This window comes from Helianthus annuus, chromosome 1, assembly GCF_002127325.2.
Source record: "Helianthus annuus cultivar XRQ/B chromosome 1, HanXRQr2.0-SUNRISE, whole genome shotgun sequence".
Classification (NCBI taxonomy): domain Eukaryota; kingdom Viridiplantae; phylum Streptophyta; class Magnoliopsida; order Asterales; family Asteraceae; genus Helianthus; species Helianthus annuus.
Window position 1 is genome coordinate 102494021 of NC_035433.2, and position 14749 is coordinate 102508769.

Genomic DNA, 14749 nt, shown 5'->3' on the forward strand with positions numbered 1-14749 from the left:
CGTGTCATTCATTGAAGGTATCCTCAAATTTATATTTATCTAAATAAAGAAATAATAAATTAATATTAAATCTTATCATACTTTAATAAAATATTATCCTCAAATCTAAATTGTTAATTTAATATATTTTTAAAACAAATACATCTCTTATCTACTTATCTTATATTAAATATATAAATAATAAATTAATATTAAATGTTATCCTAATTTATTAAAAACATAACTTTTTTTATTATTTGGTATCTCGAGTAAAACGCGAGTTTTGAAGGATATAATTTTTTTTATTATTTGGTAGATTTTTCAACCCGACTATACACGGGTTTTTTAAAGATACGACGTTTTTAATATTTAATATACACAATTACATTTATTTAGGATATAATTTTTTTATTATTTGGTAGATTTTTCAACCCGACTATACACGGGTTTTTTAAAGATACACGTTTTTAGTATTTAATATACAAAAATACATTTATTTAATCTATGTAATACACATGGTTTTTAAAGCTATAATTCTTTTTTGTATCTATTCAACACGTGTAATATACGGGGTTTTTAAGGATGTAATTTTTTTATTATCTGGTAGATTTATTCAACCCGATTATACACGGTTTTTTTAAAGATACGACGTTTTTAGTATTTAGTATACAAAATTACATTTATTTAATCTGTGTAATACACATGGTTTTTAAAGATATAAGTTTTTATTATTTAATATATAAAATTACATTTATTCAACCCGTGTAATACACGGAGTTCTAAACTAGTATTAATTAATAACGAATATATAGATATCACCTATATTTATCCTTATCTTTATCTAAAATTAATAAATAACTTCAATTTTGCCATTTAGACCCTTTGTTTTTTTTTTTACTTTTAACCCAAAGTTTTTGATCTTTTGCAATTTAATCCCAACTCTTTTATATTTTCAATTTTGGTCCACTATACTTTTCTCTTTCCCAAGTTTTTTGTTTCGTTCTAAATTTTGTGAGATAACGCACCGCAACGTGCGTGTGGGTTCAACATTTTTTCGTATATTTTTTCTCGTTAGACTGGCCCGTCGCGTCACATCTGTTTTTTGCGTTTGACAAGTTCGTCCAACACGCGGGTTCTGGATGAACTTAGTTATTTTTTCTATATTTTACCTTTCGGTTTAATTTCTCAGCAACGAGCGTGCGTGATTCAAAGATTTTACGTCTGCTTTTCGCCCGGCGTTATTTTTTCCTGTTTTTATTTATTTTGTTTTTACGAGCTTTTCCGGTATAGGTGTTCGCTGACAATGGTATAGTATTGCTACTACTTAACACAGTTTTATGACAATCGTTGCAACGCATGACGTTAATACTAGTAAGAAATAAACGAGATTCGATCTAAATTAATTAATTAATTAAAATATATACTAATGTCTTTGAAAGATTCATATGTGTTTTTTTAAACAGTACGGAATGTAGAAAAAAAATAAAATAAAATAAAAAGTTAAATTGATAATAGTAAATAAAATAAGAATGAAAATATATAAAAAGATAAGAATGGTGACATTCTGTTTTTATCCATACATACAGCTATGTATATCTCAAAATGAATAGCTGGCAGCTACAATAGTTGGAAAATGACACGTAGAAAGATAGATAATGAAATTTTTCTTCTATAAATAGGCATATAGACATTTGCATAGGGCTGGCAATTGGGTACCTGTTAAGACACGATTAGACCTGTTTGACTGAAAAATACACCATTTGACTTTTTTAATTTTTAAAATAATTAAAATTATAATGTTACGATCTATCATTTATTCATCTTTGTACATAAAACATAAAACTGTTTTATAAACATGAGGTAGAAAGTAGTTAAACGAGTCGTAATCATGTTTGAAACTTATGTTGTGCGCGCCGTCAGAAACCTGTTAAACCTGTTAAGACACGATTTGCCAGTCTTACATTTGCATCAAGTTGCTCACAAACAAATCATTTACAATAGATTCTTTTCTTTTTGATACGTACTTTTTTCTTCGGAGAAACCATGATTTTTCTGAGGTGATACGAGCAGGTATATACATTAATAATTTATGATTTTCTTGATGTATTTAACTAAGTTAGTGGGATTGGTTAAAGGAAATTTTATACAAATTTGGCGACTATTTCATTTTTAATTTTTTTTATATCATTATATACCAACAGCATTTACAATAGATTCCTTTCTTTTTGATACGTACTGGATATTCATGCATTATATCTCATTGTTTAAGTATCCATTTGAAGGGTTGTTAATGAATGAGTTCTCTGGTGGTGAGGGTAAGTGTTTGGGAAGTGTTTAGTGAGTGGTGAAGATGTTCCAAGGGAAACAGGAGGGTTTGAGGAGGATGGTAAATGGAAGAATATTGTGATTATGGTGTGTTTTATCTTGGTTTATAGGTTTACTAGGTTAGTTCCCCGTGTGTTACACGGGTTGAACAATTTAAACTATATAGTATAGATATTTCCTGTAAATGCAAACCAAAGACAGAGACATTTATATACCATATTGACATAAATGAGTTAATATAAATGTAACCTAACAACTCATACATATTAATTAATGTCGTAGAGTTCGATAAGACGGCTCTAATGTCGGTTGAATGAGGTCAATCAGAGTTTATTTGATACCCTTTGTACGACTTCTTATTTTTTGAATATTTGTATTTGATTCTAAACATATTATTAATATTATTGATAATAATTTTTGTTATATATATATCAATAATATTATATATATATATATATAGTATATATATATCAGTAATATATTCACTGGCGAACCTAGAAATTTTTTTCATGGGGTGCGGAATTTTAAAGGGGTTTTTTGTCTATCACTATATAATACTTCTTTGGTCTGGTTCAGGTCGGGTCGGGTCGGGTCGGGAAAATCTATTTGCATAGCTCTTCAACGTTGCTAAAAATACCTCCGATAGGGGCAGATCCAGTAATTTATTCCAATAGAGTCACTATTTTTAGATACCTCAATTTCATAGAATCCAATATAGAAATGTTCAAGTCAGTTCAACAGTTCAATTATGTCAAATTGATCATAATAAAAATCTCTTTCTAAATACGATACACCTATGCATATATACTACAATTTTTTATGTTTTATTTATATATTTGTTCTTTTTAAAATACAAAGAATGTAACTAATTTATAACCATATATGTATTATATGTTATATTTATATCTAATATATAACAGACCGAAGTATAGTAAACAAATAAAGAGTCCACAAAAATTGAAAAATAGATACTTAAACAGAATTAATTCATAGTTTTGTGTATTTATCTTTTAGATAACTAAATAAGCGCCAGTGACCTTGTGGTCTAGTGGTGGAAAGAACTTGAGTTCTCTATAGAGACTCCGGTTCGATCCCCACTCGCTGCAAGTGAGGTGGGGGTGGGTTTACATGCCAGCGTGGTTCCCATCCTCAGGTCGCGAGTTCGATTCCTGGCAGCCATGGGTTAACCCTGGCCACCTGGTAGGTATGTCTGTTGTAGGCGTGTGGCGCCGTCTTGAACTCGGGCCGCGTCGCAATACCCGTGGTGAGAAACCCGGTGAGCTGCCGTTCAAAAAAAAAGATAACTAAATAAGGATAGGTGAGGTCTAACCTATGAAGGTTGCAGCCTTTTGCTGCAAACCTGAGAAAAGCAACAAAAGAAACAATAAAAAATCATAACTTTTAAAAGGAAAACCCATTCAAGTTTCAAAGATGGTCTTCTTCTTCTTCATTTCATTTGCAGCTACTCCCGACGGCCGGCGTCACTTTCCGGAGAAAAAATTCCGGTCACATATCAGTTTTTGCAACTAAGGGGTGCGATTGCAAACGTTTAAGGGGTGCGATTGCAAACGTTTAAGGGGTGCGATTCGGATTTTAGCGCGCCCGCCCACCCAACCTCACATGTAAGTCCGCCCCTGAATATATTTAGTCTAACATATTAATATTATTATGAATTTCGAAACTTGTTTAGCTAGGATTTAAGATTCTATTGAAGTTTTAGTTATTGAATTAATACTAAGAATTTGTATTAGATTAGATTAAATATTATTATTATTTGTATTAGATTAGATTAAATATTATTATTATTAGTATATTATTATGAATTTCGAAACTTGTTTAGCTAGGATTTAAGATTCTATTGAAGTTTTAGTTATTGAATTAATAATAAGAATTTGTATTAGATTAGATTAAATATTATTATTATTTGTATTAGATTAGATTAAATATTATTATTATTAATATTATTAATAATTTTAATCAATTAAATGAGAGAATGACAAGTGTCCCAAAAGAGGTTTCTTTTATTATATAGTACTAGTTTAAGATCCCGCGAGTTTCGCGGGTGGCTTAATACAAACATATAATATCTACTGGAATTGAGATGAACTTTGTAATGAAAGAATTTTTCAATATAAACGTATAAATATCTACTGCCATTGAGATGAACTTTGTGTAACTATATGGATATAGATACAAACACTTTCAACCATAGCTTCAAATGTAACGTAACATACAAATGGTAAATTTTAGGCGGATATTGCATTTCTGTGATGCTTCGCTTGGTTTGATGCTTAGGATATGTATGAATTGTGAGGGCAAACGACATTTTAACTTGATCGGAGTAAATAGTTGCATGGTGGATTTATATGGCATCTAAAATAAAGATAAGAGTACCATACACATTAAAATATATCATCGTATCAATCCTTTGGGTAAATAAGATGTGGTTATTAAACCCATTATATTTTAATAGAAGTACATTTGGATCATATTTTACAGCAAATGTTGTAAGAGTTTAAAATCTCAGGGTTAAATGTCATCCAATGTGAATTAAATTAAAAAAGCTTACAATCTTCAAACAACATTGACTAATTGCTTGCCACGTGTCAGATATGCTCAAGTATTTGGTTACTGGTTTACCCGAAACAGACTCGAAAGAAGCTGCAAGTTCCAGGAGCTCATGGTCTGCATTAAAACACCACATAAACTTTAGTAATAATCAATTCACCAAAACTACTTTTGGATGGTTTAATAAACTTACGGTTTACTTGAGCACCCTGAACAATATTAGAAACTCTGCGTCGGTTTTCATTAGCAGTTCTTGCATCTTTTTTCTGATTAAACCAATCTTCCATAAGGCGTGCAGCAGTTCCTTTATTGTCCCCGCTGATCAACTCATTTGTACGGCTCATTGAAGTTCCATGAGTAGCAAAACAGTTGAAGGAACCCACTGGACCCCACTGATCATCTACAAACTTCAAAAGGGTCATTTCTTTATCCACATCATACTTATACTTTGCACGTTCCGCTGCAGGATTGTTAAGATACGCGCTAGGACTGCGATTAACACCAGCGTCTAAGATCTCTCCTGCGAGTTGTATGCCGAATAGTTATTACTAAATTCCAAAAAAAAAATATTTAAAAACATTGTTGTAAAGAAATTTGTGTTACTACCTTTGTTCACGTATACTGATCCGGGATGAAGGTTTTCATGCGCGCGCATGATGCTTTGTTCAATGCCATCAACTAACGCATCAAAGGATTGGCGTACGAATCCTAGAGATGTGACAATATACACTACGTACTGCAGATAGCCACCGGGGCCTGCATGCGTATGTATACCACTAATGGCAACGTTTTTCTCTGTATATAAATCCCCATACCTATACACAAATTATGATTTGGACAATTAATAGGTAAAATGACCATAAATACAATATATTACCGAAAAAAAAAGACTTTGCGAGATGGAATAAAGTTTCTAAAACTATGTTAAAAGAAGTGATAAATATGTAATTAACTGTTTAAAGAAAAATACCTTGCCTTCAACCTCTCAAGGACTTTGATTGTTACAAGTTGTTCAGCCATGCAAGCGTCGAGATTTACAAACACCACACGGTTTCCTTGTGGCTCCGCCACAATAAATGTGCGAGCTCTCAATCGAATGTGAACGCCAGAAGCAGTCTGACCTGAGTTTGCGTATCCCATCATGTTGACATCAGCAGCAGGCCCTGTGATGTCATAGTTTCCAAGACCAAACAAGTAATTGGAAGCCGAGATGGTTCTTTCCACATTATGTACAAAAACAATCAATAGCAACCAAAACCATGCAGAGACAAACTTATGGAAGCAATTACCTCTTCCGCTTATACCTTTGCAACGACTTTAGATGCATCAATTTTGGCGACGGCGTTTGTTGAATCGACATTACATATTTCTAAATTTGTGCACGTGTTCTTCATAAAAACACATATATAGGTTACACTTCCTAACCAAATCAACCATTTACTTCTTCATCACGTCGATAATATCATCCATCTTCCCATACATAGCTCTTAGTTTTCAGCTCACTACAACATAAAAACTAAATAATATCAGTTATTCTAAAGCACAATCAAATACCAAGTGGCGTCTTTATTGCATCAGCGAGACTGGAGGAATTTGGTTAAATGTTCTCTGTGGCTGCAAATGAAACTTTGTTGACAACCCGTTTCAATGTGCGCGTCCTCTTGTCATGTTGTAGCTCATGGGGTCTTCATCTGCGGCTAGTTCTTGGAATGTAGAGTTGCTTGCCTGCACGGTCGAAAATCACTGGTTGGATTCTTCCTCAGTTATCGGTCACGATAGTGATGTTTACATATGTGTTAGTGTATTCAATATTGGTTTGGATTGAAGATTTAAATGTGATGTCACTTACATGATATTCACTTTTTCTAGTGTGCCATCTCGTGTACAGAATTAGTGGCATAAGTTCAAAGACTCCAGGGTGTTCCATTATGAGACACGCCACACTGAAGGACACAAATTGCAATTAGTGATGATAAACATTTTCCTTAAATGTATTTGAACTGTACACATGAAACCCACATTCCATGCAAAAAAGATAGTAAACGCCACATAATTCTCGATGAACTGATGCAAAGAAAACACAACCCACAACCCCAAACCAATTAGCCAAACAATAAAAGCATACTAAACAACAATTGCAAGAACAATTCCACCAGAAACTACCTAAGATGTAATGAAAATCACGTTGCACAGTGCACACGAAAACATATTAAGCGATGAAGGTGTTCACGTTTCGGTTACCAAGTTTTGCATCTCGACTGAACAGCAAACAAACTCTTTTAAGTCAGATTAGTCAAGCGAACCAAGTAAACTGTGAAGACATGGTTAAACTCAGAAGTTTGACGATTAATTTTTTTTTTCTCTTTGCTAGTTTCTATTAACTTTTAAAAAATGGAAATTGTTGAAGAAATTTTACATATAAAATAATCACTACATTAAACATCATGAAAATCATGTTGTACTACGCATTCGGAAAAAAAAATATTAAGTAACCCGTGTGTTTATGATCCCCATTACCCAGTTTCGCTTCTCAATTGAACTGTAAACTATCCCTTTTGGGTTGAGTGACTTACACAGACCAATCGAACTTTTTAAAATGTCAAAATGTTATGAAAATTTGTGTCTAAAATAAGTACATTTAACAGAATGCCTGAATTGGTGTTTTCAACCTAGCCCTATGCTGAAACATTTGACGCCTTAAAAACGACAACCACGCGAAACACTTAAATCATAGTAAAAAACCACCAAACAAAATCCAACGGGTTCACAGACACACTTACTAAAAACCAAATCAAAATCAAACACATACCACCATGTCGACAGTTTGGTCGACCAGTGACGCTGGTGGCGTAGAACACGTGTGGGCTTCATAGCGGCGATGTCGGCTACACTAACAAACTTTGTACTAAACAATATGTAAAGACATGACAATTTGAGAAATATAGTTAACCTACCATTGCTGAAATGCTGCAATCTGATGCGAGAAGAATAGAACTTAGACGTTGCTCTTCATTCGGGTCCCATACCTGAAGCATACTCAATCGTAAAATATACTTTAGAAATCAGATCAATTCTCTAGATCAAATAAGGTCAGATATGATTTAGTTTAAACACACTCGGTTTCAAGATCAAAACAACAAATTACCTGTGGAAGATAGTAAAAAACAAAATTTCAAGAAATATTTGAAAAGGACATGATTAATATGTTATTATACATTTTTACTTTTCCATTTATTTTATTAAAACGAACAAAAATATCATGTTTATATTTTTCATCAATAAATTTGTGATCAGAATAAACTTTCCACCAATAGTCAATATAAATGAATTATTAACAACTGAAATAATCTTTGAAGTCCCCTCGATGTGTTTCTTTTAGCCATTTCCTAAGCTTTCAACATATGACTTTTTTTTTGTAATTAATACAGTTAACATATATGAAGAAACCCTAACACCCCAAATCAAAACCTTAGATAAGGGGCAAACCTGGAGTTAAGGAGGCGGTGATTTAATGATATGTCTTTCTTGTAATCACGGTGGCCAGTTCCGTCATTGGTGAACCCCAAATCAAACCTTATAGAAGGGGCAAATCTAGAGATGAAGAGGCCAACACTGGTAAACATCAATTACAAAACCCCCGATTCACCAAGAATACCAGCAGATAAAAACCTCCATTTAACCACCCAATCCGAAGAAACCCACAGATCGGCCGCCATCGCCACCATCAATCATCGTCTGAACCGGAGACCTTCATTACTGACCGACGGCCGGAACGTCAGGACAAAGGCGGCGGCGGCGGGTGGCGGATCTGTGTTCATCGGCATTCCAACGTCCTCTGAAACCGGAGACCATCGCCACTGGCCGACGACCGTAATGACAGGACACAGACGGCGGCGGGGCGGTGGATTTCATCGGCGTTCGTCTCTTTCTCTTTTGGGAACAATCAGAAAATGGGAAAATTTTAAACAAAAAATCAACAATATATGTTAAAGAACAAACAAATCTGGATCGTACCTGATGAGAATGAGATGTGAAACCCTAAGATTACCTTGCTGTTAGCCGATTGAGAATGATATGTGAAACCCTAAAAATTTCTTCCTTCAATATCAAAAACTTGATTCATTTGAATCTATAACTGATTGATATAAAATGAAGATGAATAACATGGGAATATCTAGATTGAGTAATAATATGGAACAACTGAGAAATCAAAACACAAAATAAGTATTCAAGCATGAAGAATCATCAATATATATTGCAAAATTTATGTTGGATCTACAAATAACATATTTGATTTACCTTATCAGATGTTTGAGATTGAGAGAGGAAGCTTGCAGAAGAATGAGAGATTGATATTGAAGATGTCTCCAAGAGCAGATTGAGAGATGCAGAAGGAGAAGAAAGAAACGTATGATAGAAGGAACAATGTGACCCGAATACAGCATTCGGATCCCGTGTCGGGTTAATTCAAGGGAAATGAGAAGAATGAATATTTAGGCGGGATAATGAGCTTTAGAGGCCTTAGGAGGGGGACAGGTGGCAATTAGAGGATTAAAATAATGCCAAGTGGCACCAAAGTGTTTTGTTTTAATATAGATAATAGATAGATTTCATATGTGATTCTTAGGTTTAAATGCTCCCAAAAGGGAGTTAAAGTTGTCTTTTAAATGATTATTCCAAATATTTCTTGGAAATTTGAGTGTTATATAATATGTATTGGTTTATATAATTGGCAATATTATGTTTGTTAGTTATTTGGGTTTTTCTGCTCTTTTAAATAATAAAATTTGTGGATATTGATTGCTGGAAAATGATATCATCTATGTTTAATTTGTTTAGAAGTTAATAATTCTTATTTAACGTTTATAAAATATGTTGAAAAACTTTAGTTATTATTTATTATCTTTTGCCATTCAAAAAAGAAATATTTATTATCTTTTTGTTTCTAACATGAATCATTTTTAAATTCCAAATGGTGTGCAATTATTAGATAAAGGTGGTCATTGCTGTTCATGTATGGATGGCCTTCAAATAGATAATTTATGATATTATTTAAAATTATGATAATATACATGTTTAAATATATGAAAAATTATTTTCAAGTATGTATATTTCGTGAATTACAATTATTAGACCATGTGTAGTGGTAGAAGGTTATAATGCCCCCACCATGGGGCATTATACGACACGTGGCGTCCTAGTCAGCAAAGAGGCATTATAGCAAAAGTGACGTAGTGGGACATTATGCCAATAACCCCCATTCAATCATTTCACAATTATTTTTTTTAATTTAAAACATAAAAAAACTTCACTAATTTAAAAATAAAATTACATTACTTGAAATAAAAATAAAAAAAACTGAAAAAAAAACAGAAAATAAAAAAAAACAATACTAGAAATAAAAAAAAACATCCGATTAAATTAAAAAAAAAACTAGTTTTCGTCTTCGCTTTCTTCACCCTCGCCAACTTCGTCTTCCTCGTCCTCCGTTTCTTCCTCTCCCTCAGGTGGTACGTACCGAACCGACCATGCGTGGTGTACCAAATCAACCATTAACTGGGAATGGTACGGTTCGTAATGCAACTCTCGCGCATTATTCACTCTTTCTTCCATTGACGCCTGCGGATGCTCCTGTTGAACGGCTTCTGGCACATAATTCTGGCATATCGCCTTTCCTTCGTCTTCCAAAATCATGTTGTGCATGATTATACAAGCGTACATAGCATCTCTCATTTTTTGCTTGCTCCATCCACGACAAGGATTTCTCAAGTATTGCCAGCGTTGTTTTAGAACCCCAAAGCATCTCTCAATGTCTTTTCGTGAAGACTCTTGAACCTTTTTAAAGTATGCTCTTTTGTCATCAATAGGATCACTAAACGTCTTCACGAAAATCGAATACCTAGGATAAATTCCGTCGCTCAAATAATATCCATGGGGGTAGTAGTTTCCATTTGCGTAAAACGACGCTTTTGGAGCTTTTCCAGAAATCCACTCCTCTAACAACGGCGATTGTTCAAAAACATTGATATCATTGCATGACCCGACCACGCCAAAGTAAGCCGACCAAACCCAAAGGTCCTGTGAAGCAACCGCCTGAAGAATAATAGTGGGTCCTTTTTGGTCACCACGTGTGTGTTGGCCTCGCCATGCAGTCGGACAGTTATCCCAACGCCAATGCATGCAATCTATGCTTCCGATCATACCAGGCAAACCATGCTCGGCATTATGTACCTCGTAGATCTTTTGAAGGTCCTCCCATGTAGGCGTTCTAAGATAACGCGCACCGTACACATCAATTATACCTTTATAAAAAATTATAGATAAACATAAGATTCAAAAAAAAAAAAAAAATCTAAGCATACTCGTCGTTTAAAAAAAAATAAAAGTAAAGTATAAGAATTATACCGCGACAAAAATGTTCCAAGCTATCTCGTGTTGTTTTCTCCGCCATTTTTAGATACTCGTCGTTGATGTCGGTAGTGTTACCATAAGCAAGGATTCGTAATGCCGACGTACACTTTTGGATACCGGTAAATCCAAGTGCCCCTCTCGCATCCAGTTTTTGTTTAAAATAATCGTAGTTGGCTTCCAAGTCGTTGACTATGCGTAGAAACAACCGCTTACTCATCCGGAAACGACGCCTAAAAAATTCGTTTGAAAATGTCGGCGCCTCGTCAAAATAGTCTTTCATCAAACGCTCGTGTGCCGCGCGTCGGTCTCGTTCAACATAGCCTCTTTTATTTTTTGGTGCTTCGGGCCGACGAGAATGGTTGACATATCGCACCGCTAGTTGAGATGCACTCGTAACCGCCTCTTGCTCAAGCTCCTCATCGGTCGAACCATCGCCATCCGCAAAATACTCGTTGTAGTAAAAATTTATCATGGATGAAGAACTAGGAGAATCCATCAACTTTTTTTAAAAATTGTGGGATTTTTTAGAGAGGTTTTGAGATTGTTTTTGTTGAAAATGGATGAGTTTTGGTTGTTTATATATATATATATATATATATATATATATATATATATATATATATATATATATATATATATATATATATATATATATATATATATAATAGGTTTAAAAAAAAATAAATCAAACTAGCCGTTGGAATATAGCCGTTTGATTGGTGGTTGGATTGTGGATTAAGCATTTTAATTTAAACGCCGGGATCAATTTTTTTGATTTAAAACGCCCCAAAACGCCCCCCGTAATGGGGATATGGGCGTTATAGAGCGTTTTGGGGCAAAAATTTTTTAAAAAAAACGCCCCATTACACACGGTCTTATAAAGAACATTTATTACCACATATAAATAAGCAACATTTTGTTGCTTTTGATGTTGTATTATAGGCATTGGGAGTGTTTCAAAAAAAATTTTGATTTTCCATTTTCAACCCCAAAGTTTTTATCTTTTTATTTTTATTCCTTTAAGTTTATAACTTTTAACTCAAGGTTTTTTAATATTTTCAGTTTAATTCCAACACTTTTTTATTTTCAACTTTGATCCCCTATGCTTTTCATCTTTTGCAAGTTTTGCCTTTTACGTTTTGTTTAAAATTTCGCGAGTTAACACGCCGCAACTATGTGTCTCTGTGGTTCAACGTTTTTTGTCTGTTTTTCCCGTTTGACAGGTCTGTTGCAACATGTCTATTATTCTACCTTTGACAAGTTCGTTCCAATGTGTGGGGCCCTAAATCAACTTAGTTTTTTTTCTACATTTTACGTTTCGGTCTAATTTCTCCGCATTAACACACCGCAACGGGTGTGTGTGATTCAACGATTTTACATATGTTTTTCGTTCAGTGTTATTTTTCTTTTTCTTTTATTTTACGAGCTCTTTTGTTGTTGGTTGTGTGGCATTGAGGATACTTGGCACGATTTTACAAACGTATTTAACCTATTAATTTTTTACTAAAAATAATTTGTTTCGAGTTCACCCTTATACCTCCTTTACTTAAAAAAAACATATTTTTACGTGCATATTTTTATGTATGTGTCGATATGAATTCGATTTGCTCTACGTTTTGACGTAAACTTTTTTTTTTTTTCTGGAAACGAGTCAGATTAAATATAATACTTTTTGTTTCAAAAAAAACATCTTTTATGTGCATATTTTATGTACGTTTCGGTATAAATTCGAGTTGACGTATGTTTCAACGTAAACTTTTTTGGGAAATGAGTGAGGTCAAATATAATCTGTTTCCGTGCTTATTTTAATGTTTCGTTAATTTTGTTTCGAATCGAGTGGAGTCAAATTGTGGTTTCTTTTTTTCAAAAGTTCTAATTAATCTCTTTTGATTATAGGTGTCATTTTTTCCGTTATACCCGTTACGTTTTCTATGTATAAGTCGGATTCTATATAATACGTTATAATTGTACGATATAAATTTGATTTACTTTATGTTTTGATCTAATTGCCATGCTTTTATAGGTTACATTGAGTTCGATCAGATATGTCGAAATGCACGTTTTCATATGGTTAACGTATCATATAACGTTTAGATTAATCTATTCGATGTTTAAAATGTACCCGCGCCGCAACGCGCGCGGGTGTTATTCCTAGTTGAATTTATTTTTCAACAAAGGATTATAATTGTAATAAATATAATCTTGTTTATATCATCTACATGTACTTCTCCCTTTTGTAAAGCTTTTGCTGTTATAAATTGCAACTTTTGGAGAAAGCTAAAGTGAAATATCATACGAATAAATATTGATCACTTTTCATTTCACATAAAAGAAAGATCGATAAGAAAACAATTATTATTTTGTTGTTTTGACAATGACATGCACCGGATTTATTGTACTACAGAGTTGATGGTACCGATGCGAGAGTCGCGGGTGTCGAATAGTTCCAAAGCTTCAATAAATATATGTAACTCGTTGATGCTTCGTCAGTGTTGTGTGGCAATAGGCAAAGTATTTTTCAACTAATTAAAAAACGCTACTATAGTTTTGCTAGAAAAAACCTAAAACGATGGCAAAATCATAGATTTGAGTTCGGGCCAAGACTGTAATTTATCAGAATTAATGAGCGAGTGTAAAGCAACTCATTGACACGAAAGAAAAATTAAATCGAGTCAACCAATTAAAACAAACACTTCTATAGTATTGCTAAATAATTTAAAATGATGACAATAATGTAATTTTGAACTGTGGGAAAAAATTGTAATTTGACTGGGGTAAAATCATAATTTGCCAAAAGATAAAGTGATGACAATACTGTAATTTTGAACCATAGGCAAAATGGTAATTTTAAACAGGGGCAAATTCGTATTTTTTAAATGGGGGTAAAATCGTAACATACCCGGGCCAATGTGGGAGTGACATGCAACAGCCTGACACTAATCCCTCACACACCTTTTAAAGAAACCAAAACGATGGCAATACAGTATTAACTAAGGGCAAAATAGTAATTTTTGGATGGGGTAAAATCGTAATTTACCAAAAACTAAAGAGATGTCCATACTGCAAATTTTAACCAGGGTTAAAACCGTAACTTTAAATATTAGGCAACCTCGTAATTTTAAACTGAGGTAAAATCGTAATATACCCGAACCAATAAGAAAGTGGCAAGTAAATATACAATTGGAAAACAGAAAAAAAAAAGATGGCCATCGCCTTTTTACTTCACTTATTGTAAACAACTATTCCCTATCTTGGTTTTGTTGTTATAGAGAACTATATTAATAATATATATATATATATATATATATATATATATATATTAAAATTAGAAGCTAATGAATAGTAATTTTAATATTATAATAATAGACTAAAATAAAATGACTTTATCCAATCCATAGTTTTAAAAAACCGGTTCAAGCCGGCCTATAGTACCGGTTGAACCGTCCGGTAGAACCGGCTAAACCGT

General features: G+C 33.3%; 1 protein-coding gene across 1 annotated transcript; it reads right to left on the reverse strand.

Annotated features, from left to right (window-relative positions):
* Positions 1-3634: 3634 nt before the first annotated feature.
* LOC110927530 (neutral ceramidase 1) lies at positions 3635-6117 on the reverse strand. Its single transcript, XM_022171113.2, has 5 exons — positions 5843-6117; positions 5479-5687; positions 5066-5392; positions 4874-4989; positions 3635-3664 (listed from the first exon to the last, which is right to left on the reverse strand). The coding sequence occupies exons 1-5, from the start codon at positions 6013-6015 to the stop codon at positions 3635-3637; spliced, it is 855 nt and encodes a 284-aa protein (XP_022026805.2). The 5' UTR covers positions 6016-6117.
* Positions 6118-14749: the final 8632 nt, after the last annotated feature.

What these genes read in the sequence shown, in the direction of transcription:
- LOC110927530 (XM_022171113.2), bottom strand. Translation starts at nt 6,015, where the DNA reads ATGATGGGATACGCAAACTCAGGTCAGACTGCTTCTGGCGTTCACATT. An exon ending in CTTGAGAGGTTGAAGGCAAG is followed by an intron (nt 5,688 to 5,842) that starts GTATTTTTCTTT and finishes ATTTGTGTATAG; the next exon opens with GTATGGGGATTTATATACAG. An exon ending in TCAGGGTGCTCAAGTAAACC is followed by an intron (nt 4,990 to 5,065) that starts GTAAGTTTATTA and finishes GTTTTAATGCAG; the next exon opens with ACCATGAGCTCCTGGAACTT.